We start from the raw sequence: 25,952 nt of genomic DNA, 5'->3' as shown, positions 1-25,952 counted from the left end.
CGCCGAACGAAGATGGCCGCCTGATGTCAGTGCTCTGAGCCGGGAGAGTTGAAGATCTCGCCTAGCACCCGTCCAGTGCACTTGTGCAGACCCACGCTTGCGGAGCGGACGTGTGAAGCCTTCCGCTATCCCCTGACTGAGACCGGTGCCCCGGCATCGCCGGATGACCCTGGTGCGACGCCCGGCATTGAGAGCGGACGCCGGCGCTTGCCCTTCCCGGCCCGCGGCTCCGGCGCCCCCGACCCGCTCACGTAACTTTTGAGCGCGGCGCGGTGGGCCTCGGTGGGGGAGGGGCGCTGTGCCTCCATCTGACCTCCTCTGGAGACGGGCCCTGTGCGGCCGCGGACGGTGTCTCTGGGCCCCGCCGGCGCTTCGTCCTGCTGCTGTCTTCGCGCCTTCCGCCTACGGAGCTCTGGGACGCCGGGTGGCGTCGGCGCCTCCGATTCTGGCACCTGCCATCACTGCGGTCCCGGCTCCACCGTCGCGTTGGTGCCCTTCCTCCGCTGCCCCCCTCCTGTCGCCGTGGAGGCCGCTTCGAGGACCAGGTAGGGGGGTGCGGGGGGTGGCTCTGCGCTGTGACCGGCTGGCGGGTGCCTGATCCTCCGGGTCCGGCTCTCCTCACTGGCTGGGGACGCGGTGCTGCGGCAGCCGGCCCCGCTGGTCCACTCATCGCCCCGATCCGGAGGACCCATTGACCCGCGCCTCGGTGTGGGGGCGGCCGCCCTGAGAACTTCCTTGTGCCGTTGTTGGCCCCGTGGATCTGCCCGGCCGGCTCGCCCGCATCCCCCTGATTTGCGCTTCTGACTCTGGGTGGACTGGCGGCGGGGTGAGGAGCATAACCCGGCCTCTTGCGACGGCGGCCCAGGTGGCCCTGAGCTCTCTCGAGCTACACAAGGCGCCAAGAGTACCCATAAACTTGCGGTGGACAATTGTCAACAAATTCATCCCCCCGAGGTGTGAGTTGGGCATCCGCCTTGGCCAGAGATATTGGGGCTGGACCTCTGGTAGCCGGATTGCCTGGTATTCCCCCCCTGTCTGGCCCCGCGTCACCCGCCCCTGTCGGTGGTGGTCCCAGCTCCAGTTCTACAGCTCCCGTACTGCTCCCTCCCACGCAGAGGCCTCCCCCTGTCCTTGCGGGTGCGGACGAGCGCTCCCTTGGTGGCGCTGCACGCGGCCCCGTCACCAACATGACCAAGGGGGCTGGAGCTGGCAAGAAACAAAGTTCACTCAACATGTTTGCAAAAACTCCGTCCAAGGCACCCCCCGACCCGCCTGAGGAGACACCCATGGTCTTGACGCCTTCTACCTCGGATGACTCACAGAAGATGCTTGAGTACATGAAGGAGGGATTTACCGCACTGCACACCAAGTTGGACGACATGAGTGGAACCATCTCGTCTATTAAAGCCCATATGGAAAGAACGGACGGCCGGGTCGCCGAGGTTGAGACCAGGGTGGGTGTCGCGGAGGATGACCTGCTGTCGCTGCGGGCTGCAGTATCTACACTCACTAATCGTGTCTCAGCGGTGGAGAGGAAGAATGATGACCTAGAATCTCGCTCTAGGCGAAACAACCTGCGTATCATTGGCGTTCCGGAGGACAGTGTCAAAGAGCCCATGGAGGACTATGTTGAGCGTATCCTTTTAACTGTACTTGATGCCCCGCAGCTCTCCTCACACTTTGCGGTCGAAAGGGCACATCGATCTCTCACTGCTAAGCCTAAGCCGGGCGCGCCTCCCCGACCCATCATCGCCAGGATCCTAAATTTTCGGGATCGAGACGCATTGCTGCGTGCAGCCAGAGCCAAGGGTGAGCTGCGCTTTGGCTCGGCAAGAATCCATCTGTACCCCGACTTCTCGGTCACGGTTCAACAGGAGCGCAGAACCTTTCTTGCTGTTAAAAAGAGACTCCGTGACCTGGGGGTTAAATACTCTATGCTTTTCCCGGCGAAATTAAGGATTGAACACTTGAATCAGACCTTCTTCTTCACCATCCCAGAGGAGGCATCGAAATTCATTGACGAACACTTTCCCGGCTGATGACTGTTTCCGCACTCATAGTATGGGGCGCCCGGAGGTGGCCCCCCAGCACATGACGTTGGCAGTAAAGGTTTCACCACCGCCAGGTCCCCTATAATATTCGGGATTTCAGCTGACTTTTGATCACCGGTTTTGATCTCGCTGTCTCCAGTGCCCCCCCCTCGGGGGTCCACCATTTGCTTATAAATGACTCTATTAAGCTGGAGTGGCTTGGTCCCTGCGGGGCCCCCGGCGCGCAGGCTGTGGCGCAGTTGACCACGGGCAGCCGGACCCGTCTGCTCGGGCCCATGCTCCACTCTGGGCACGAGGGATTTTCGGCTCGCCTCGGTCTGGTTGCCGGGGCCCCCTTGACTGTTGCATTCACCTTGATTTGTTGATTGATCTGTTAGCTTATACAGCACCTTAGATCTTGAGCCGCTCCGCTCCCGATATTCTGTACCCATACGGCTACCGTACACTACCACTATGTTTTGTTACTTACTACTATTGCACTGTGTAACATCCTTAAGCTCTCCCCGGTTTCAGCATGACATCGCTAGGCTGACTTGCAGCCCCCCAGGCGTAGATGCCTAGTATTTTGTTGGTCTTGTTGTTAATGGGTTTGGGTTTCTTCCCTCGAGTTTTGGGAGGGATGTGGGTGGGGGGAATGGGGGGAGGGGTAGTTAATGTTGAAAATGACTCGGCAACCACTAGGGGCACCACATGCTATACAGCACTACATCACACACTCACGACTGGGGATCCCTCCACGTCGGGATCCGTAGAGTTTCTCCTTTTTGTTAATGCACTACAGTTATTGTATCAATATCCCCAACTAAATGGCAAGTAAGGCCCTGACGTTCATGAGCTGGAACGTTCGTGGTTTAGGCAATCATAAAAAAATGCGCCAGATACAATTATACGCAGAACGCCACGGGGTCAAAATTCTCTGCTTACAAGAAACCCATGCCCGCTCCGAGCAATGTGATCGGTTTGCAAAACAGTGGGGTTCCCAAAGATATTATACTAACTATTCTACCCAGAGCCGCGGCACACTCACTCTAATACACAGAAGTTTGAAATTTGTGTGCAATCACTCACGTATAGACCCCCTTGGCAGATATGTCCTGCTCGTTGGTACACTACAGTGTCAAGAGGTGGCCATCCTAAACATCTACGGTCCCAACGTTGACGATCCAGACTTTTATTTACACCTAGTCTCGCTCCTGCAGGGATTTCCCCTGATCCCGATCATATGGGGAGGAGACTTTAATACTATACTGGATGTCACCCTAGACAGATCGGGCACGCGGCCTCGCCAACTCTCCAGAGCGGCCCACACCATACTTACTATTCTGCCACATCTGACACTGGTTGATTCCTGGCGGTTAACAAACCCTGATGTCCGGGAATACTCATATTATTCCACAGTCCACGACTCCCACTCCAGAATAGATAGATGGCTCATCACTGACAGGTTAGTCAGGTCACTGTCTCACCAGGGTATCCTTCCCAGAACACTATCTGATCACTCGCCTGTCGTCATCTCGCTAGAATGGGGTCCTGACGCCAATAGACCTAAGTTGTGGAGGTTAAGCTCACGCACGCTCCTTGACCAGGCCTTTACGGCCGAACTTGAATTGGCCATTGAAGAGTTCTTTGAACTCAACACTGGTTCGGTGACAACTTACTCCATGCTCTGGGAATCATTCAAGGCATACACCAGGGGTGTGGCTATCTCCAAGGGAAGCGGCATTCTTAAAAGGATCCGCGAGGACATCTCCGTTAGTGAATCAACCCTCGCCGGTCTTGAGGCTCAATACGCTCTTAACCACTCCTCAAGCACTCTTTCGGCCCTGGGATCGGAATTAGATAACTTTCGGGCCCTTGCAGAGCGTGAGGTCAAATGCTTGGCGAGGAAATACGGCGAAGGTGAACGCCCCGGCCGTATGCTAGCCAGGATGCTCCGTCGCGAACTCGGTGCCCCCAATATTCCGCCTATAGCAAGATCGGACGGCTCCATGGCTCAGTCCCCACAGGACATCAACTCCGAATTTCTTGCATTTTATACATCTCTATACTCCGAGACCAATGACCCCCCTATTTCGGAAATAGATTCCTTTCTAGACTCTCTCCCTCTATCCGTTTTATCCTCCGAGGCTGGTGCCTCTCTGGAGAGTCCTATCACGTCTGAGGAGATCACCGAAGCCATCGAATCACTGGCATCTGGCAAGGCCCCTGGCCCGGACGGATTACCCATTGAATTTTATAAGCAATACAAGTCACTGCTGGTCCCGCACTTGTTGGGCCTCTGGGAGGAATCTTGCGAAAAGGGTATACTCCCCCCCTCTCTTCGGGAGGCAGTGATAATGGTTCTCCCCAAACCGGGCAAGCCCCCATCCCAGTGCAGCTCATACCGCCCCCTCTCGTTGATTAACAGCGATGTAAAAGTGTACGCTAAACTGTTAGCCAACCGTTTAGCCCCTATTCTACCCCACATTATTCATCCTGATCAGGCAGGGTTTGTCCCTGGAAGGTCCACATCCTTAAATTTAAGAAGACTCTTTAATGTGATTAGTAGGGTCGGCCCCACCACGCAGGCGGTAGCAGCCACTTTGGACATGCAGAAGGCCTTCGACTCGGTTTCCTGGAAATACTTGTGGCGGGTCCTTGTGAAATGTAAATTTGGTCACAATTTCCAAACCTGGGTTAAGCTGCTTTACACCTCCCCTTCAGCTAGAGTCCGCACTGAGGACAGATGCTCCGCCCCTTTCCAGATAGCCAGAGGAACACGCCAGGGATGTCCTTTCTCTCCACTAATCTTTGCCGTAGCCATTGAACCATTTGCTGACATGATTCGCCAGGCACATGCCCATAGGGGATTACGCACAGCCGGTCAGGCTGACATAGTCTCTCTGTACGCAGACGATGCCCTGCTGTATATTCGCTCACCAGACATTAACCTTGCTCCTATCCTCGCTGACGTCGCCAGATTTGGCGACATATCAGGATTAAAAGTGAACTGCTCCAAATCCACGCTGTTCCCGCTTACTGAATGCACGTATCCTCCCCCTGATCTGTTGGGTTTCTCCTGGTCTCAATCTAGTTTCACATACTTGGGGGTGGAGGTGTCCCGATCCATAACAAGGCTGCGCGAGGACAACTACTCGAACTATCTAACGGCCCTGTCCGGTAAGACGTCTAATTGGAACAAGCTCCCCATTTCATTAGCAGGTAGGATCGGCATCCTTAAAATGGTAGTATTACCCCAACTTTTATACCGGTTCACCAATGTACCTGTATGGCCAGGCGATATATTCTTTAAGTCACTACGTCACATTACAAACTCCTTCCTTTGGCACTCAGGTGCGGTTAGGCTTAAACTTTCTACGCTTACCACACCGAAAGAATTTGGGGGGTTTGGCGCACCGGATTTCTTGAGGTATTGGGTGGTGGCTCAATCACAATTCGCCTCCCATTGGTTTAATACCATCGATCCCCCCCCCCGCATGTCCGGCTCGAGAGGTTATCTGCTGCTGACCGAGTGCTAGGTTCCCTCATTCTTAAACCTATACCAGCTGACCCCGACTCGGCGGACCCAGTGACATGCACCTCCTTAGCGCTCACTAAACTTTGGGCCCTGGTTACCACACCACGGCCATTCCATGGAGACCTACCGCTTTGGAACTTTCTCCCTGATGTATTACCCATCCCGCCATCCACTGTAACCCGTTGGGCTGAAGCCGGCTTCCTGTCGCTCTGCAATATTTACGAGCAGGGCAATTTCGTCGAGTGGTCGGACCTCCCCCCATCCCTCAAACGCCGCCCCACTGCATGGCTACAATTTTCGTCCCTTCGCAGGAATCTCAAATTCAGATACCCTGATTTTCCCACAATACCGCCTGATGACTCCATAGTGGCGGAACTCTGCTCATACCTATCCTTTAGGGGTAAAGTGTCGAGACTATATGCACTGGTGCAATCTAGAGCTGTCCCGGCCTTCACTAAGCTGAAGCACAGTTGGGAGGTCGACCTCGAGGTGGAGATCAGTGACGAGAGGTGGTCCCGAATGTGTGCTCGCACTCAGGATGTCTCCTATAACTCAAAATTTAAGCTTATACAGTTTAAGATTCTCCATAGGTACCATCACACACCTAAGAGACTGCACCGTATGTTCCCGGATTCCCCCTCCAGCTGCCCCAGATGCGGCATGGAACAAGCAACCTACATCCATATGCTATGGCACTGCCCACTCCTATCGCAATTCTGGACCGAGATTTGCTCCACGCTATCAGACATGCTGGGACTCCCCATTGCCCCCACCCCACTACACTGTCTCTTTCACGAATTCCCCCGGCTGGGCCGGAAAGCCAGGAGGCTTGCGGGTCTCTGTATGTTGCTGGCGGTCCGCTGCATTCTATTATGCTGGCTCCGTGCCAGACCACCTATATATTCACAATGGCTTAGAGCAGTTACGTGGGCTCATGACACTGAGGAAACCTGGAGTGCAATGCAACATCCGCATTGTCGGCCAATAGATGTCTGGCAAAGCTTCCGGGATTACATGGCCTCCTTGCCTTCTCCTTCATGCACAGCTGGTGTCTCTCCTAAAAATGTATAATGAAGTGTATAATATGCTCAGCTGTACGAATGATTGTTTCATATGCTGATATCTAGATGGATCTATGAGTTCTCGCTTCACTGCCCCAAGAGTTGAACAGTCGTGTGTTGTTGTTGATGCATATTTATGTATATTTACTCTTGATGTCTTAGTTGCCATGTGGCCGGCCCAGGCCCCGTCTCCTCAGGTGTGTTGTCTAGTCAAACAATAAAAACAAGTTTAAAAAAAAAAAAGCATGGAGCAGAGCCCCCAGTACACCAAGCTGTCTGGAGGTGGCAATAGATGCCAGGAAGGTTGTCTTGAAGGACAGATACTTCAGATCCACCAAAGCAGTAGGTTCAAAGGAGGAGCCCTAAAGAGCCCTAAGGACAGATGGAAGATACCAGGCAGGAGTCATAGCTATCCCACTGGAGCAGGAAAGGCGAGCAGGCCACAAGTGACTCTGTGTTCCCCACCCCTACCCATGGCTCTGAAAAAGCTAAATGGTTGACAAATGTGCCCTCAAGAAGGAGTCAAAACCCTCCTGAAGGAACTGGGAAAAGCTTGCCATCCCACTGTCCAGAGGCAGGATATCCTGCTTCCCACACAACTGCACATAGGAATCCCAATGTCTGGCATATGATTTCAGAGTATCCATCTTCTTAGAGGTCTGTAAGGATTATGAAAGTGTCTCATGGAAACCCTGGCACCTTAATCCTTCCCTTTCAAGAGCCAGGCCCTCTAATCCCAACTGTTTCTCAGCAGTAAGCCGTTTGGACCCTGAAATTGTGGAGGGGAATTGGGTGTCACTACAAGAACCGCCAAATGAATCAGGTGAGGAATCTGCCATGACTGTACCCAGAAACCCAATTTCTAGCCAGGACTCAACCTGCTGGGGTCCATTAATTAATCAGGGTTCCAAACTACGTTTCCATTCAGCGAAGAAAAGCAAATTTATCCCATGTTCATGGGTGAGACTAGTGCACTATTATCACTCTAAGATGGCCGCTGGCGCTCAGAAAATGAAACAATACCAAGATGGCCACTAACCTAGCCACAATAAGCAATTGCAGAAAGCAGTGCAGTTTCCCAAGACTTAGGGCTATAAGAACTCCGCCCTGAGAAACACTCAACATCAAGAGGTCCACGGGAATCATCTTTTTTGATGTCGCCAAAGCATTCGACTCAGTCTGGCACAAGGGACTGCTGCACAGATGATCAGGCTGGGAAGACGATTGCAAGCCACCTGGGAGACCGCGCCTTCCATGTCGCCACGTGGTCTGAGATGTCCTCATCACATCCCATCCGAGCAGGCCTGCCACAGGGATTGAACCTTGGACCATTCCTGTTCAACATCTTCACCAATGACATCCCGACAGATCTCCACATGACTGGCCTGGCACTGTAGGCGGACGATGTTGCAGTCATCTCCTAGTCATTCAGCGAAAAGGAAGTTGCGAAGAACCGGCAAGCTTCATTGGATACCATCTCGACGTGGTACAGCGATTGGCGGATAGAACTCAACACCTGCAAGACAACTGCAACGCTGTTCACTAGAAAGAAGATCAAGGAGCATCTGCACATCAGCTTCAATGGGGAGACCAACAAGTGTGAGAGCAGCAGCCGCTACCTCGGTGTGATCCTGGACAGCAAACTCAACTGGGGAAGCCATATCGAGAATACTCAGCAGAAGGCAACTGGAAAGATGGCAGTGCTGTACCCACTCCTGAAGACCAAGTCCATGCCCCTCTGGACAAAGATCAACGTCTACAAGGCGATCATCAGACCTACCCTGACGTATGCCTCCCAAGCATGGATGGCCTGCAATGAGCGACACCAGAAGAGTCTTCTGATAGTCCAGAACAAGGCCCTGCGGATATCGTCTGGTGCTCCAATCTTCTCAAGGATAGCTGACCTTCACAGAGAACTGGACATCGAGATGTTGGACAAACATCTAGTGAAGCTGAGTAAGAACTTCTACAAAGGACTAGATCAGAACCCAAACCCTCTGATCAGAAGACTCACTGACACCACTGCAAACCCTTTCGTCCCCTACCCACAGCCCCTCACGGCAAAGACCTTGTAAAACCAGCCCTATTGTGACAAGTCCACACAGACCAAGAAGAATCCTAACCCACAACTATATACTCAAACCGAGAAGATGGAGTAATGAGGCTCAAGCCTCGGTATCCAAAAGTCACCGCTGATGGATAAAATGTATCAGCAAGAAGACAGACAGCACTCGTGCTTTGAGTTGTCTTGCAAGCAAGAAACACTCGCCTGACGCTTACCGCGGTACAGCTTTGATGTTCACCTCTCTGTTTTCCTTAATCCAGCCGCTCCGGTAACCTGAAATAAAGATGACATCCGAAGTTAGCATTACGCTCCAGCATTCCGGTATACAGACAAAGCGACTGTCAAGAATCAAATCAATATTACGCGCTCTCTGGGAACTTTGCACACAGAGAAAAGCCGACAAGCACATGAAGGTAATGCGCTTGCAAGAAGGAACAAATAAGCATAAGCCAGCACACACCAGTGAATACAACACACTTGGCAGAGCTTATCTGCACTTTTGCCCGTGAAGTAACACAGCGGCTAAGGATGCATTTAGAAAGGGACTTGTTCTGTGTAACACTTACTTGAATTAGCAAGGCATCTTCTAGTCAATATTATGCTTCCTCCATGTGTTCCTTATCAACAGCAATCCTTATCCACAGCACACCTACGGAAGAAAGACTGTTAAGAGCCAATACTACTTGGAAATAGCACTGCACCGCACATTAGGAATGGACAGTATCAGTTCACAGCAGCTCATGCAACAGTGCAAACAAGCAGAAGAAGATAACAGCAGACCTGGGTCTTTATCCAGTGAAGTAACTGGAAAACTGCCTCTGTGCCCTTTCTGGCACATGCAGCTGAATTCAGGGTGAGCCAATGGTGAGGGATATAATCTCTGACATAGCATCAGCATGGGAAGGTACAGGAGTCTTCCGTTTGTTGTATAGTACCTAAAGTCTCCTCTGTCTTCCACAGAATACCACTACATTGGTGACACTCTATAAGCAGCATTCCAGGGAGAAGTCATCCTATATAGCACCACCCCAAAAAAACAACCCACCTCATTTGGGGCAAAAGTGTGTGAGCGTCTTTAGAGTGCTGCTTGTGATTGTTCAAGGAGAGGTGTGGGTACAGTCATCTTGCCACCAGCTGAGTCATCGTCCTTTCCTGCAAGACCCAGGTAAGCGTCACAGAAACCAGGCCAATCTGGGCCAGAAGGGAGCCACCAACATTACCAATGTTTTGCCCTTCCTAATCTTCTGAAATACTCAGGACAAGAGGAAAGGCATAAACTAAAGACGGAGGCCATGGAACTGTCAGGGCCTACGTCCCTAAAGCACATGGGACCCTGAACTGTAAACAAAAGAAGGAAGGAAGAGCATATGACACTGATACTGCCAACGTTGCCCATGTCTACAGAGTGATTGAATACTGGATGACCCACCCACTGGATGTGCCTCAATATCGGTAAGGTGGAACTTTTGTTTTTTGGCTCATCCCAAGCCCGAGCTAAAGTAGACTCTAGATATTCTAGTTTTAGCATTGAGGATGTCAGCATGTCCATACTTTGGCAAGTAAAATCCTTGGGCATCTACCTGGATTCCTCTCTCGGTGCAAAGGCACATGTCAACCAGATGACAAAAAACAGCCAATACTACCTTAGGCTTCCCAGGCACATAAAACCTTTTATTTCAGAAGAAAAATGTATCACCATAGCCCAAGCTATTATTTTGTCGAGGCTCGACTATTGTAATGCCCTCCTAATGGGAGCTAATAAAGGGTGTCTTGACAAACTCCAGGTCCAGTAGCAGAATGCTGTACGCATTATAAAAGTGGTTTCTCTGGGAGACCACATCTCTACTCTTAGGAGGGCTATACATTCACTACCGGTAACCGCTCAAATTCGAATTCAAGGCACTTACGTTGGTTCATAAGTGCCTCTAAGGTAAAGCCCTGACATATTTGAGGGACAGACTGGTCATTTATGGCCCAAAGAGGACTTTACGTTTGAGCAACACTATGCTGCCCTAGATTTAGATGGATAGATGGTCTAGGTAGGTCTTTTTAGAAATCCCTGTCTTTGGAGTTGCGGTAGGAAGCTGTTCTGCTCTCATTCCGCAAATCCGTGAAAACTTTGCTGTTCAGTTGAAGGGAGTTTTACTATAGGGCCTCCTGAGACATCTGCAATGTCCTGTCATGGATGTTTGTACTGCTGTATTATTGCGCACCCTGATGCCTGCAGGTTTCGGCGCGTTAGAAATAAATAAATACATTTAAAAATAGAGGAGGACACAAACATGTCTTTCGTGGTCCGCCACAACCTGCGGGTGATCACCTTGAATGCCCACTTGATCAGGCACCATTCTAAGGAGGATGAAAAGACCTGCTCCCCAGATCAGCCTGAGAGGTCACTACCCCTTGGATGTGGACTGCCCTCACATCTAGGAGATTGGCCTCTGTTCAGAGAAGCAGCTTTCTTGCAATTTTGCTCTTTTGTCCCCTTCTTATAACACCTTTTCCCCATCCTACCCCGTAGGATACTTTAGCACTGTACCCCCAACCCCTTTTCGGACACAAGCACTTTCGCACACCATGAAAGACTACGGAAAAACACCAAAGCCATCTACCTGACATGTCTCAAGGCCAGGGTCAGGAAAAGTCAGGCAATTGACAAGAATCACACATACCTGACGGCCCTTTCCCTTCCCCACATGGAGAAAAGGTGGAGCTCAAGAAAACAATACGAGCAAGGCAGTCCGCACAACGAGAGAGCTACCTCAGCACAGCAGTTCAAGAGGAGGAGAAAGACGGTGCAAATTTAGAGGGTGCCAAGGAGAGAAGTGACCTTGCCCTTCCCGACCAAGGCCTGTGAAACCTCTGCAGAAAGAATCATAAGGCAGCAAACAATAGCCAGCGTGTGTTGCAGCAGATGTCAACGGTACACAGGGTCCTCCTCCGCTTATAACCAACCTGGGGAGAGACACTTGGCCCCATGGTACCGGCCTTGACTCCAGAGACAAAAAAAGCCAACTGGTTCATCACAGCCGGTGAGTCGAAGGGAGAGCCGATAAGAAACCGAACTGTGTTGAACGAAAGTAGCAAGCTGCTGATTATAGAAAGTACAAAGAACTGTGGATACGCAAGGGAAAAGCCAGCATGGAACAGTCAAGCACCACGTGGGTGCTCACTCGGAAAACTCTGGGTGATTACCCTGTTGTGGAACTACCGTAACCAGAAGGCCTTGGGAGAAAGGCGAGAAGGGGTTCAAAGTGGTCATACAGGGGTCTAGTAAAATCCTCTGAACAGTTGAAAACCTTTGACTGACAGATGATTATGAAGCTAAGGGAAGCAAATCCTGCATCGTAAAGTTGGCAAGAGTGAACCTGACCGAGGGAAGCCGATAAAAGGGGGCGAAGTCTGAGGTCCCGATTAACAGTATGTTGACAAGAGTGAACCCGGCAGAGGGATGTACACAGTGAACTGTTTAAAAAGACATTAAGATTTGCGAATGTCACAGATGAAATCGTGTTAAAAGACGTAGTGAACCCGATGGAGGGAAACAGACATTTGAGAAGGGTCTGAGCCCGAAAGAGGGGGATCCAAGGAGGAAAAGGCATCACCCAACGTTCAAGCAGAAAGGAACTTTTGTTTATTATTTTGTCGAAGACATCTGGTCCTCGGAGGCAAGAGACTTTTTTGCAGAAAAGAGACTTAACCACTGAAGGACCTGATGAGCAGAGAGAGGGACTGTTAGCTTGTGCAGGGAAATCTTGAGTGTGTGCGTGCTCCAGAGTCCTCAACATATAAATAAGAGACAGAGCTAAATGTACAGGTGCTGATCACAAAAGAATATGACCAGAAGAGGGGACCCGACACATCTAAAAAATGACCACACCATTTTTAATAATAAATCAGCAAGGTTAAAAAAACATGATTAAATTCACGGGTCCACAATACAGAAATGACAAAACTTCACAGAAAAACATAGGAATACGTAATAGGCAATAAATGCTAGCTAAAACAAATTCAAGACAAAACAGTGTACACCTTGGACAACCTGTTGTGTACTAGAATCCATTTGGATTAATATGCCATTTTATAACGTCTCTGTTTTCAATCCAGAGAGCTGTCTCAACATGTTTCTGTTCACAAACACAAATAACAAACATTCATCAGGAGAAAACAGTTTCAACGAAAAATCTAGTTCTTATAGATCTGAGTCAATTTCATAGCACCTGTAGGGTTAAAAAATATAAAAACAAAGGGTCAGCTGGTAAATAACTACATTACTTTGTAGAGTTCTAACTTAGTGACCTTGAGGACCAAAAAAGGTGTTTTACCTTATGGTGTGCTTGTGGGGGCTCACAACTTCAATTGTTCAATTGGAGTAGGAAGGTGAATCTGTCCTACAATGTATACAATACAAGAAAAGCAACTAAGTCAGCTTTTACTAAATAGCAATCTCAGTGCTCACAACACTAGAACTGAATAAGTAGACAACAACACAGAAAAAATGGTGACACCCATGAGTGTCAAGAAAAAAAACTAACCTGCCTGATAGAATGGACGGCAGGTCGTGAAAATGAAAGGTCTGGGAAGTTCTACCTTCTCCTGAGATCAAAATGTGGGGAAGGGAGACCGGACTACCGCATTCTGACTTATTATTTGTGAACCCTTCTTTCTTGGCTGTGAATCCTATCACACACTCTTTGTTTGTATTTAGCATAAGGATTGGTAATAGGTTTTTCTTAGTATAGGCCCTTTTATTTGATTATTTGACAAGACACCACTAGGACTGCCTTATTATTATGTGATTGTTGTAGCTTGCTCCCATCTAGGATTTAGGCTTATATTAGGCATTTTTCCAACCCGCATTTACAGTTTAATAAACACCCCTGAACTGTGATCAATTGTGTCTGTCTTTACTGTTGCCACCATGATTTCCTTACATCAGGAAGTGTGTTGTTACGCAGGACCATGGCGTCATGGGTGGAATCAGAAAAGAGGGTGCAGCAGTGTGTGATGGTGAGGTCTGCATCACAGGACACCTGTACATTCAGGGAATGGAACCACTGCATGGGGGGCCAACAAGGCCACATTGGTGCAGTCCAGGGCTACCGTAACATTGGGCATGTGAGCTGGCAGGTAAAATTCTGCCATTGTGTCATTTATCTGTTCCACGGTGATGGGCAGGGAGAAGTGCTGGGGTGCATGCCGCAGGAGTGCATCCAGCACCTGCCCAAGCACAATTGAAAATGTGAGCTGTGACGGGCCATGAAGCATGCCCATAGTGTGCTGGTAGATGTCTTTGGCCAGGAAAGGCAGCACAGACTTGAGCTTGAGCCGTGGTTATAAGGCAGTTTGGATGATGATTCTGCTCTGGATGTCATGGTTGATCAGGGAGAATAGCCTAGCAAAGGTTTCCCTGTTGAGCCTGTACAGATTATGACCTGACCATCTGCTAGTGCTCAGGGCGATGGCCTGACTCGGGGAATGGCAGCTCGCCTTGCATGGCGTTGCCTCTGCCTCTCTGCTCCATGTGATCTTTGGTGCTGTTCCTGCCTCTGCATCTTAATGTACAGCAGGAGATGCTGTATTTCCAGGTTAGCGACTCCTTTTAGGTGGCGGCAACTGCACTGTATTTTTGGCAGTAAATTTGCTGAACTTAATGCCGCTGGCGGAATTAGAGACGAGTTAATGGAAATCCCTAATTTGGCAGAGTGGTCAAAGTGGCAGTAATTCAGTTACCAGCACTTTTACCACTTACTGTCCAACCCGTAATGAGGCCCATAACAACAATTTGCAGTGCTCTATTTGTAATGTAATTACAAATCTCAATAGCACAGCATTCAGTTCTCCATTGTGATTCTCAGTCTGTGTAGAGTAGCACTGGGCGTTCATAAAAAGCAATCCAAGTCCACTGTGGGATAAAGTGCTGCCGTCATTTATCTGAATAAAGGAATTCATAACACTTCTAGCCAAGGAGCTTAATGAGGTGTTAAACACCAATGCGTTTTGCTGCAAAGATTGGACACAGGGATTCTTACTTTGATTTTTAAGGCCAACAAGTGTACCTTGCCCCCACATACAATTATTTTTGTGATTTCCCTTCTACCTGGATCCTGCTAACCATTTATTCCGAGTCCCTATTTCACCATTTGATATTTTAATGCTATGGCAGCTAATACTTTGTATTTCATTTATGTAAACCAATTTTCCAATACTGTATCTCCTATGTGTATGGACCGTATCACTTTGATCATGCTCAAGCTGCCTCTTTCATGAGAACGCTTAATGGTACCATTACTGATCCACCATTATCATTCTGGAGAGCGATTGTGGACACTTTGTTAGAACCAGCAGTGAGTTAAAAACACACCACAGTGAAGTCTGCATGGCATTACGAGGTGTGTATGGCTGAGCTGCACCTTCGAGCATTTCATGTGAATAGTCTGCAGCGCTGTATACCACTCCTGGTCCTCACACCCAATACTGTCAGCAAAAGGGGGTACAAACTAAATGTCTCCTTATTTGCTTCCGTTTATTTTTATGGCTTGAAGTTTATTCTCTAACATTTTAATTTTTGCAAACACTTTTCAAAACACATTTACAGACCATGGTAACATATTTCAAGTGCTCCCAGTTTTCTGGCCTTCTAACAAATGAAGCAGAATCCACCACAAACTGTATACCCTCACCTCTTGATAGCCGAATCATTGCACATTTAACAATGGCAAGGTTCCTATTTCTCCCTGGCAGAAACCATTTATTTTACTCATTTGTAGGTCCCCTTTCGCCAAAATTCATATGTCTTACTGGTAGTAAATATGGAAGTCAGGCTGCTACTAAAACACCACAAATCTAGAAGTGTACATTAAAAAAAACACAAAATGTTCAAAGGTTCATTCATGTCAAGTGGCTACTTGCTGCTAGGGTCTGAATCCAAAAGGAAGAAGGCTGATTTCATTTGTTTAAGTATGAATATGGTCACTGGTGTGTTCCCCTTTGCATGCTTACAGCTTACACAATGTATACTTGGAAATGCTTCAATATTGAATATGTGCATTAATGTATTTCTTAATTCATGAGCACATACCAAATCATTTTTTGAAATCTGTGTGACTTTTTTAATTGTCAAGGGTGAGTTTGGAAATATATCTTTAGCCATTAGTATTTCATAATTGGAATAATGAAGCAAGAAGAGGTTGTTCATTTTTACTAACAGTGTAGGGTGCGAGGACCAGGGGTCACATCAAGATCCATAGATATTACAGGGAAATATATGCAACATTGAGTGATGGTCCCAGCCCTGCAGAAGGTATTTACAGGTGAATCTATCTTGCATTTGCTTATGCATCAAGTGAGTCTCTCTCATGCTGCGCCAAGGAAGCGAGGGTCCCTAATAATGTGTGGCCCACTCACAGCCCTAGCTCACTCTATCTTCCTCTGATTCACATATATTTGATGGTCACTATCAAAACGACCCATTCCCAGAATCAATTTGGCAATTGATCTATGAAATGTTATGGAAAAGATAAAATGGTGATAGATACATTTTCTCAAGGTGTATTCCAACCGGGGAACTAATGAGTGGTCATTTCACCATTTCTACAGCACCAGAAATAACGACGACGGCGATGACAACAGCAAGAGGAATTTTAACTACAGCATCGACTCCAGGTAACAGATTACCCTTCATAGTTGTCCTGATAGTTCATGGTGGCAGAGATGTAAATGATGGATGGTGGAGGCAACTGAGTGGGCATTGGACCTTGGATCCCCTGAGACGGTTAGGCACCCAGCCATTGCTCCATATTGACAGCGTGGCTGTCAATATGGAGCAATGGCTGGGTACTCAGAGCTGGATGGAATAGTGGTGGAACTATTATGGCATAGCTGGAGGAGGAAATAGGATGACAATGTTCATGGTGTCTCTGGTCGAGTTGTAGAAGAAGGGACTGATGGAGGTCAGTGCACAGAAAAAAACATTATCATTGCAACAATAAAAGGATGTTAGTGCTTTGCTGGCCAGAAAGTGTTACGCTGCAGCTCTGGTGCTGAGCCCCCTGCCCTTTTTGCTTTTCTGAACAGGTTCACTAGCCCTTTTTTCCTAGTGAGTCCTGATATAAGGTCTCGCAGCTCTGCTCAATGCACCCTGAAGACCATACACCTCTCAGGGAGGATGAGTGCCTGAAAGGCAGTCCATGTTTCCCATGCCCTGTTAGCTGTTTATCCCACGGGGTGGTGGGACGTCTGTAAGTTCAAAGCCTCCAGTGCATGGTGAAGTAGGGGGGGGATCAGAGCAACCTCATCCCTGAGGGAAGCAATGGAGGAAAGGGTAAGTCAGAGGCCCCCCCCCGGGTCATCCAGTGATGAAAGGGTGAGACCTGGGCCCCACAAGCACTCACATAGCCTCTCTGCTTCAGAGCTCATCATAAAGACATGCATATGAGGGAAAGCATTTGGAAGAAAAGGTCTGTGTTCCAGCATGGGGCGCATACATTGCAAGTCCACGCATGAATTGGATTGTTATAAGCAGGAAATATTAGAAGCCATATTCAAGCTTTTCGATTGAAAATAACACCAACATTTGACTAGGAACTGTGGATGAAGAGCCTGAATTTAGTAGCATTGCAGGCCCTGCCGAGCCAGACAGAAATGCTTTAAAACTCAAGATTGTCTAATGACTAGGTACACTTTAAGAATAAACAGGTGCTTTTTCTGTATGGCTTCCACACATGATGACGAATTCCATGCTCTCTATTCCCCAAGAAAGACAGGGCCACAATGAGTCAAGACAGCAGAACAATGTTGGTGCAAATGTAATGGTCTGGAATGCCTGGTTTATTTACAGGTAATTTTCATCACTTGTAGTCCTACTCTTTCTCGTTCCAGTATTTACTTGTGAAGGATTCTGCCCTACCCAGCATCAATCCCCAACTCCAACCAAAACTTCAGCAGATTTTTGGCTCATCCCAAGCCCGAGCTAAACTAGACTCCAGATATTCTAGTTTTAATATCGAGGATGGCAGCATGTGCATACTTTGGCAAGTAAAATCCTTGGGCGTCTACCTGGATTCCTCTCTCAGTGCAGAAGCACATGTCAACCAGATGACAAAAAACAGCCAATACTACCTTAGGCTGCTCTGCACATAAAACCTTTTATTTCAGAAGAAAAATGTATCACCATATCCCAAGCTATTATTTTGTCGAGGCTCGACTATTGTAATGCCCTCCTAATGGGTGCTAATAAAGGGTGTCTTGACAAACTCCAGGTCCAGTAGCACGATGCTGTACACATTATAAGAGTGGTTTCTCGGAGAGATCACATCTCTACTCTTAGGAGGGCTATACATTTGCTATTCAATTTCAAATTTGAATTCAAATTCAAGGAAGTTACGTTGGTTCATAAGTGCCTCTAAGGTAAAGCCCTGACATATTTGAGGGACAGACTGGTCATTTATGACCCAAAGATGACTTTACGTTCGAGCAACACTATGCTACCCTAGATTTAGGTGGATAGATGGTCTAGGTAGGTCTTTTTGGAACTCCCTGCCTTTGGAGTTGCGGCAGGAAGCCGATCTGCTCTCATTCCGCAAATCCGTGAAAACTTTGCTTTTCAGCTGAAGGGTGTTTTACTATAGGGCTTTCTGAGACATCTGCATTGTCCTGTCGTGGATGTTTGTACTGCTGTATTTTTGTGCACCCTGATGCCTGCAGGTTTCGGCAGGTTAGAAATAAATAAATACATTTAAAATAGAGGACGACACAAACATGTCTTTCGTGGGCCGCCACAACTTGCGGGTGATCACCTTGAATGCCCACTTGATCAGGCACCATTCTAAGGAGGATGAAAAGATCTGCTCCCCAGATCAGCCTGAAAGGTCACTACCCCTTGGATGTGGACTGCCCTCACATCTAGGAGATTGGCCTCTGCTCTGAGACCCAGCTTTCTTGCAATTTTCTCCAAAGGACTGGACTCCCCCCCCCCTCCCGGTGAATGACATACACTAGGGCTGAAGTGTTGTCGGTCCTGATGAGAATGGAGCATTTATAATCATTGGAATGAAGTGCAATAATGCGGATAAATATCCTCCAACTCCCTGAAATTCAAGACATTGGGCCTCAATCTGAGTTTGGCGGTCCGGTAAAAAAGTGCTGGTATCCGTGGATGCCGGCACTTTACCGGACCGCCCGACTACGGGTTTGCCGGGGGGGCACCTGGCTTACTTCCAGTTAAAAGCTGGAGGTAAGCCAGGTGCCCTACCGGCCCAAAAGGGCACCATTACCGCATTGCTGTGGCAGTAATGATGGCAAATCCGCTCAGGGAGTCCTATGGGACTCCATTAATGGGGATTTACACCGCCCCGCCGGCACTCATAATCCGGCAGCAAATCTGCCTGGCCGAGTGCCGGTAAAGGTAAGTATCAAATGCAGGTATCCTGGCGGCTGTACCGCCAGCATACCACATACTCAGAATGAGGCCCATTGCCTGTTCTGTCTGAGTGCAGTGTCGCTTGTAGAATGAGGGCCCTAAAAGGTCCTCCAGTCCTTCCTGCTGTCATCTGTCATAATGACTATTTTAGGAGGCGAGACCAGGGGAAACCCCTTTACAAGGTTTGATGGATCCAACGACCACTGCAATTGCCTTAGAACATTCTCTGACATGGGGACCTGAGCATCGAGGTCCAGAAAACCAGGAATCACCTATCTGTACAAGTGAAAAAGAAGGGGCCTTAGATGTAGGCTTACCCAAAGGGTGACTAAAATTGTTGATGCCATCAGACCCTAGACTCTCAGTCACAACCAGGCTGCAGCCTAGGGACAAATGCACACTTGCTTCGCAGCCTACCTGAGCTACATCGTCCGGTCCTTCCGGTGGCGTGCTCTACCTATCACCATGAGAAACATATTGCTGATGAAGTGTAACCTCTCAAACTGGATCAATCTTGATTTTTTCCGATTGATCAGGATCTCAAAGTCTGTCAACAGCTTGCAAGTCCTTTTCACACTCTTCTCCACCACCAGACAGGTTGACCTCTGAATCAGCCAATCCTCAAGGTACGGGTATACGAGTGTCCGCTCCTTGTGCAGGAGACCCACCAGAGATGCTAGCACATTGGTGAAAACTTTCAGAGCAGAATGTAGCCTGAAAGGCAGCACACAGCAGTCAAAGTGGTCCTGCCCCACTGTGAACCTCATAAATTGGAATGATGTAAAGTGAATTGGGACTTGGAGATAGGCATTGAGGCTGTCCAAAGAAGCCAACCAATTTGCATGAGCCACCAGGTGGCTAATCCTCTGCAAGGTTTCCATCTTGAAGGTGAACTTCCGAAGGAATTGAATAACTCCCTTCAGGTTGATGTGAAGCCAAAAACCCCACGAAACTTGTGGGACCAAGAAGACAATGGAGTAACGGCCACAGCCGTGCTGATTCGTGGGGACCCTCATGATGGTCTCCTTGAGAATCAGAGCCTGAATTTCTATTTGAAAGGCTGCTTGCTTCAACATGCTTCTCTGTTAAGGAGTTGCTACCTTTTCTCCCGGTGGACCCAAAAACTCCAAATAGTATCCTTGCTGAAAAATGTCCGACACCTGTGAGATGAAGGCCCTTGTTTCCTAAGCCTGAGCAAACAGCAAAGGCCTCGCCCCTACTCGAGGGACCCTGACACAGTCAGGAGTGATGCTGCTTGGTAGGAGTGGCCTCATGCCTGGAGATCGGAGGCCTACTATGCTTCACCTTGAAGACAGACTTACCACCACCCACCATAGACAGGTAGCGAGGCCTAGCAGAGGTTTCCTCCCTCGTCTTTTGAGCATGATAGCGAGAGCCTCTTCTGATGGTTCCTGCATGTTTATTTTGCTTGTGAACATGTTCCATCTCCAATTCATCTTTGAAAGGTTTTTCTCTTCCCAAACGGGAAGACCAAGCACCTTGGTTTAATGAACAATATCAGTCTTCCCGTCCCTTACATGCATGAAAGTGCAGTACCTATGCACTCATGACCATATCCTAAGCCAAGTAAGAGAGCAACTCGGCTTGCACATGCATTCCCCCAATTAAACTGGAGCAATTAGTCCCTTCTCCATTTTATCATTAAGTGTCTGAAAGTCTTTCAACAGGAATTTAGCTGTGCATGAGATATATGTCCCTTCTCACAAGGATAGTTCATTCCAAGATTTCCCAGCCCGTTCCTTGACAGCCCCAACTACAAGTGTTCAGGCTAAACAGTGAACAAAGTAAATAATGCCCTTTAGAATCACTGTATGCAAAGGAATTTTATGTGAATTTCGTAGAAAACTCCAGCATATCCAATAGCCCTCCCCTGCCAGCATTGTTACCCCTTTCAGTAACTTTCTGCTTCACAATTCACACATTCGTATCCCATAGGCTGAATGAAGTTCCACGTTCAGAGGGGTTTGATGTAATGACGGATTACATGACCTCAGTGGCAGCTGGTGAACAGTTTCAGTGGAGGGGCTTTAATATTTCGCCCAAGCTCTTTGCTGGAGGTTTATCCACGACCTTACCACCAAACTCATAGTACGGCGGTGCGGTAATGCAGTGGTAATGGAATTGCTGCAACATTACTGCCGTTTTTTCCTGAACAGACTGCTGAACAGAAAATGTGTATACCTCCAGTTAGAGTAAAGTGCTGAAAGCATGAAGAAATATTTGCACCAGGAGTGTTGGGGCTTCTGAATAAGATATATATAAAAAGGGCTGTAGAGGCGAAGATGGCAAGAGGCTAATCACTAAAAGTTACAAACAAAACAAGAACACAAGGTGGCACAGTTCGTTATCGTCCTTCATAGAAGGTAAAAGGCTTGGCTGAGAAGCAAACAAGTCGCCCTAGCATTTAGGAGTTGAACCACAGTTTTGTACCACCTCCAAGATTCAAGTTGGAGATGATGTCTCCCATTCCATGTACCCAGAAGGCACAATGAGTGCTCAACTTCCGTGCTGAAGAAGGTTGGGAAAAGAGAGGGCTATATTTGGAAGCCCAGAGAAACCAACTGAAACACGTCTCGAATAGTACTATCTGTTGCAGAACAGATAGTCACATTTGCACAAGAAAGGGGTGTTAAAAATGTGTTGGGAATAATTTGTTATATGGCCATATTGTAACGCTCACCTGGTTCCCACGGAGGCGCGGCGTCGAAGGCGCAGAACTCTGAAGATGGACAGGAAGGGCCCCTCTATTCTGGCTTCCCTGGCTCGTTGGATACCGTCCTGTGCGTGAAAAGGGAGTATTACCAACTGTGGAACAATGCTCAAGCCTCCCACTCCCTTCCAACCCTCCACGATACCTCCTCCACGATTCCCCGTGAAGCCTCACCTTAGGGTTTGGAAGGATGAGCTCTCCATCCTGCTTCTGATGCAGGGGCGCGTTGAAACCCAGTTACTTCACTGGATTGAGGATTGATGGGAGTTCAGGTAAGCTTGACTGTTCAGGTAAGGCGCTGTAAAAGTTCTGTTCAAAAGTTCAAGCTTAATAATAATGTTCGTTGTCTAATTGCAGCAAGCGCTAATGCTTATGTCTTTTTCCCCTTAGGGGCCGGGGTTCGGAGTGCCGGAGATATGGCGCCGACCCGAAGTGAAACAGTTCTGGATGAGCGCTCAGGTAATGTCTTTGCATTTGCTCATTCAATGTCTTTGGGCCTCATTACGACCCAGGCGGTAAGGGGTTAACGGCAGCGTTAAAAGCGCCGACCCTTACCGCCTGAGTACGAGGTCCCTTAGCGCCATGGCGCTTTTAACACCTGCTAAAAGCAGGTGTTAAAATCCATGGCGCTAAGGGACCATGGAGTTAATTACGCCACCGTAATTTACGGTGGCGTAATTAACGCCTTCCCCACTCCCATTATGCCCTATGGGGCAAAAATGGGAATGGGGAAGGGTAAATGGGGATTGGGGACTTACCGCCCCGCCAAGGTCGGAATGGGGCGGTAAGTCCGCCAACCATCATGGCGTAAACATAGTTTACGCCATGGTGGTAAAGTCACGGCCCAGGCGGTAACTTACCGCCTGGGTCGTTGTCTTTTTTCCCCATAGGGGCCGGGGTCCGGAGATGCCAGGAAGCGGCAGGACCCGAAATGCAGTGGGAATAATCCAACAGGTAAGACTTAAAAGGAAACTGAGCTTTCCTTATTCCTTTTCTCCCTCTCACCTTTGTTCTTGTCTTTTTTCCTCTAGGCGCCGGGGCGTAGCTGAATCCGGAAGATCGCTGCTGAAGATGGAAGCGCCTTGCAAAGGTGAGTAAAATGCAGCGCTGCAGCGATCGAAACGAAATGCCTTTAAAATGATGTCTTCCTTTTCAGGGCCGTTGGAGAAATGACTCCGGGATGCAGATTTAGCAGGTAAGGGCTTTTCTTCTCCTATTCTCTTCCTTTCTCCCCTTGCAGGTGTTCCAGGGTGCTGGCAGGCGTGGCTGAAGTCAGGATGCAGGAGCTGACACGGTGAGCGTCCAGCTGCTAGGTGCAGAACAACGCGAAGCATGTGTGGCTGTTCGGGTGGGGTTTAAATAGCCTTGGAAGAAGTTCCTGGTATGTATCCTTCCACCAATCAGGTATGTATCCTTCCCCGACCACACCCGGGTGGTGAAGTAGTCCTACAGGTTAAGTAGTCCCATTCAGGCCTCAAGAGGGCCTGGATGAAGCAGCAAGGTCTGCATCAGGTAAGTGTGCACCCAAGCACTTAAACACATATCCTCTTCTATGAGCCTGGCGCCTAAGGCGCCAGGACTGGGGTGCGCTATGAGCCTGGCGCCTAAGGCGCCAGGACTGAGTCCAAAGGGCCCCGACTTGGGCCCGCTGAGACTTCCCTGGGGAAAAATGATGTCTGCCTCTGGGGTTGCTGGGCCCGGCCTGGCTCCTTAGAGGTAGGCATCATGACAGTACCCCCCCTCAAGGCCCCTCCCAAGGTCTTTTCCTCCGGGGGTTTTGGTTTGTGCGGGAATCTTCGATGGAATCTTTGAATTAATCGTGGTGCGTGAACATAGTTACTGGGTTCCCAAGATCTTTCCTGAGGTCCATATCCTTTCCAATCAACAAGATAGAAGAGTTTCGACTTAACTATCTTGGAATCTAAAATGGCTTTCACTTCGAATTCTAATTCTCCATCAATTTGGACAGGGCCTGGGGGCTCAGACAGTCTGGTTCCAGGTTGTACTGGTTTTAGAAGAGATGCGTGAAAAACGGGATGAATCCGCATGTTGGATGGTAAATCGAGTTTAAAGGCCACTGGGTTGATAATAGCTTTGATGGGGTAAGGCCCAATGAATCTGGGATTAAAAGTTTGCTGACCCTTGAGGGGTAGATGTTTAGTTGCTAGCCATACCTGATCTCCTACTTGGTAAGGAGGAGTTTTACTTCGGTGCAAATCAGTGTTTTCTTTATACTTTTTCTTGGCTTGCTGTAAGTGGGTTGTAGCTTCTTTGAAGGCTTGGGTTATTGTGGAATGTAGGTGATTTACTGCAGGCATCTCCAGGGTCAGAGGTGGATCTAGGTCAGAGGTCCGAGGATGGTGACCATACAGGGTATAAAAAGGAGTCTGTCCGGTTCCAGAATGCACTGAATTGTTGTATGCATATTCTGCAATCCAAAGGATGTCCTTCCAATTCAACTCGGATTGGTGTAACATGCACCGCAGATATTGCTCGAGAGTCTGATTGGTTCTCTCGGTTTGTCCGTCGGTCTGGGGGTGGTGGCTGGTGGATAACCGCACGTCTATTTGTGCTAGTTGGCAACATTTCTTCCAAAAGTGGGAGATAAATTGACTTCCACGGTCTGAGACTAATATGGAAGGGAAACCATGTAACCGCACTATATTTTCCATAAATTCCTTGGCCAAGGTCGAAGCTGACGGCAATCCTTTTAAAGGGATAAAATGGGCCATTTTGGAGAATAGATCCACTATTACGAGAATCGTGTTGTAACCACCACAAGGAGGCAGGTCAGTTATAAAGTCCATTGACAAGGTGTGCCAAAGTGCTGGTGGAATGTCCAAAGGTTGAAGTAGGCCGGCTGGCCTTTTCTTTTGACTCTTATTTTGGGCACAGATTCCGCAAGACAACACAAATGACTTTGTCTTTTCTCCAAGAAGGCCACCAGAAGTGGCGTTTGATCTTTTCTTCTGTTTTCGCGATACCGGGGTGTCCTTCCATTAATGATTCATGATGACGGGTAATGACAAGTTCCTGCAATTCTTTACTTGGCAGAAATAACCGCTCTTGGAAGTAAAGTAAATCATCCTTAACGGTGTAGTGAGGACCCTTTTGACTCCATTCCAGTAAGGCAGAAGAGTCAAAAAGCTGTTTTACTTGAGCTTGGATGTCCTCAATGGTTTGCAATGAAGTCAAGCCCAGAATTCTTTGTTCCGGTATGATTGGCACAGGTTCTAAACTCGAATTGGGTTCTTCCATGCCTATCCGGGATAAGGCATCTGCCTTACCATTCTTGCAGCCAGGGCGATAGGTAATTACAAAATCAAATTCCGCAAAGAATAAAGCCCATCGGAGTTGTCGCGAAGATTGAGCTTTGGCCGTCTTTAAATACTGCAAATTTCTGTGGTCCGTAATTACGGTGATGGTGTGTCTTGCACCGAGAAGATAGTGACGCCAAGCCTTGAAAGCTGATTTAATAGCCAGTAGTTCTTTGTCGGTAATTGCGTAATTGAGTTCAGGTGGAGAGAATTAACTGGACCAAAAGGCTACAGGGTGCAGTTGGTTAGTTTCTGGGTCTCTTTGCGACAGGACAGCTCCCATGGCCGAACTGGATGCATCGGTTTCCACGATGTAAGGGAGATCTGGGCGCGGGTGCTTCAATACAGGTGCAGAGGTGAATTTGGTTTTCAGGTCCTGAAAGGCTTGTTCAGCCTCAAGAGTCCATTCAAAGCGTTTGTTTTTCTTTAGGAGAGCTGTGATGGGTTGAACAGTTCGAGAAAATTCCGGGATGAACCTTCGATAGAAATTGGCAAAGCCAAGCATGCTTTGCACTCCCTTCACAGAGCTAGGAGATGGCCATTTGAGAATGGCGTCCACTTTCCGCGAGTCCATTCGGATTCCTTGAGGTGTCAGGATGAATCCGAGAAACTCCACTTCTGTGGTATGAAAAACGCATTTTTCGAGCTTGGCAAATAATTTGTGCTGGCGCAATTTCTCAAGAACTGCCCTAACATGGTTTCTGTGATCAGATTCTGAGGAGGAATACACCAGGATGTCGTCAATATAAACGATGACACAAACATCGATAAGTTCCCGAAGAACATCATT

General features: G+C 48.4%; 1 protein-coding gene across 25 annotated transcripts in view; it reads left to right on the top strand.

The window, feature by feature from the left end:
• Positions 1–25,952, top strand: part of LOC138503201 (mucin-2-like) — a 1,598,433-nt gene that overhangs the window by 319,688 nt on the left and 1,252,793 nt on the right. For all 25 annotated transcript variants that reach the window (XM_069622774.1, XM_069622776.1, XM_069622767.1 and 22 more), the window contains one exon: positions 16,294–16,359. In XM_069622774.1, coding sequence (XP_069478875.1) covers positions 16,294–16,359 — 66 coding nt within the window. The remainder of the gene's footprint in view (positions 1–16,293; positions 16,360–25,952) is intronic.

This window comes from Ambystoma mexicanum, chromosome 11 (genome assembly GCF_040938575.1).
Source record: "Ambystoma mexicanum isolate Mex_15411 chromosome 11, UKY_AmexF1_1, whole genome shotgun sequence".
NCBI classification, from domain to species: Eukaryota; Metazoa; Chordata; class Amphibia; order Caudata; family Ambystomatidae; genus Ambystoma; species Ambystoma mexicanum.
The sequence above is the reverse complement of the archived record's forward strand: the minus strand, read 5'-3'. Positions and strand labels throughout refer to the sequence as shown.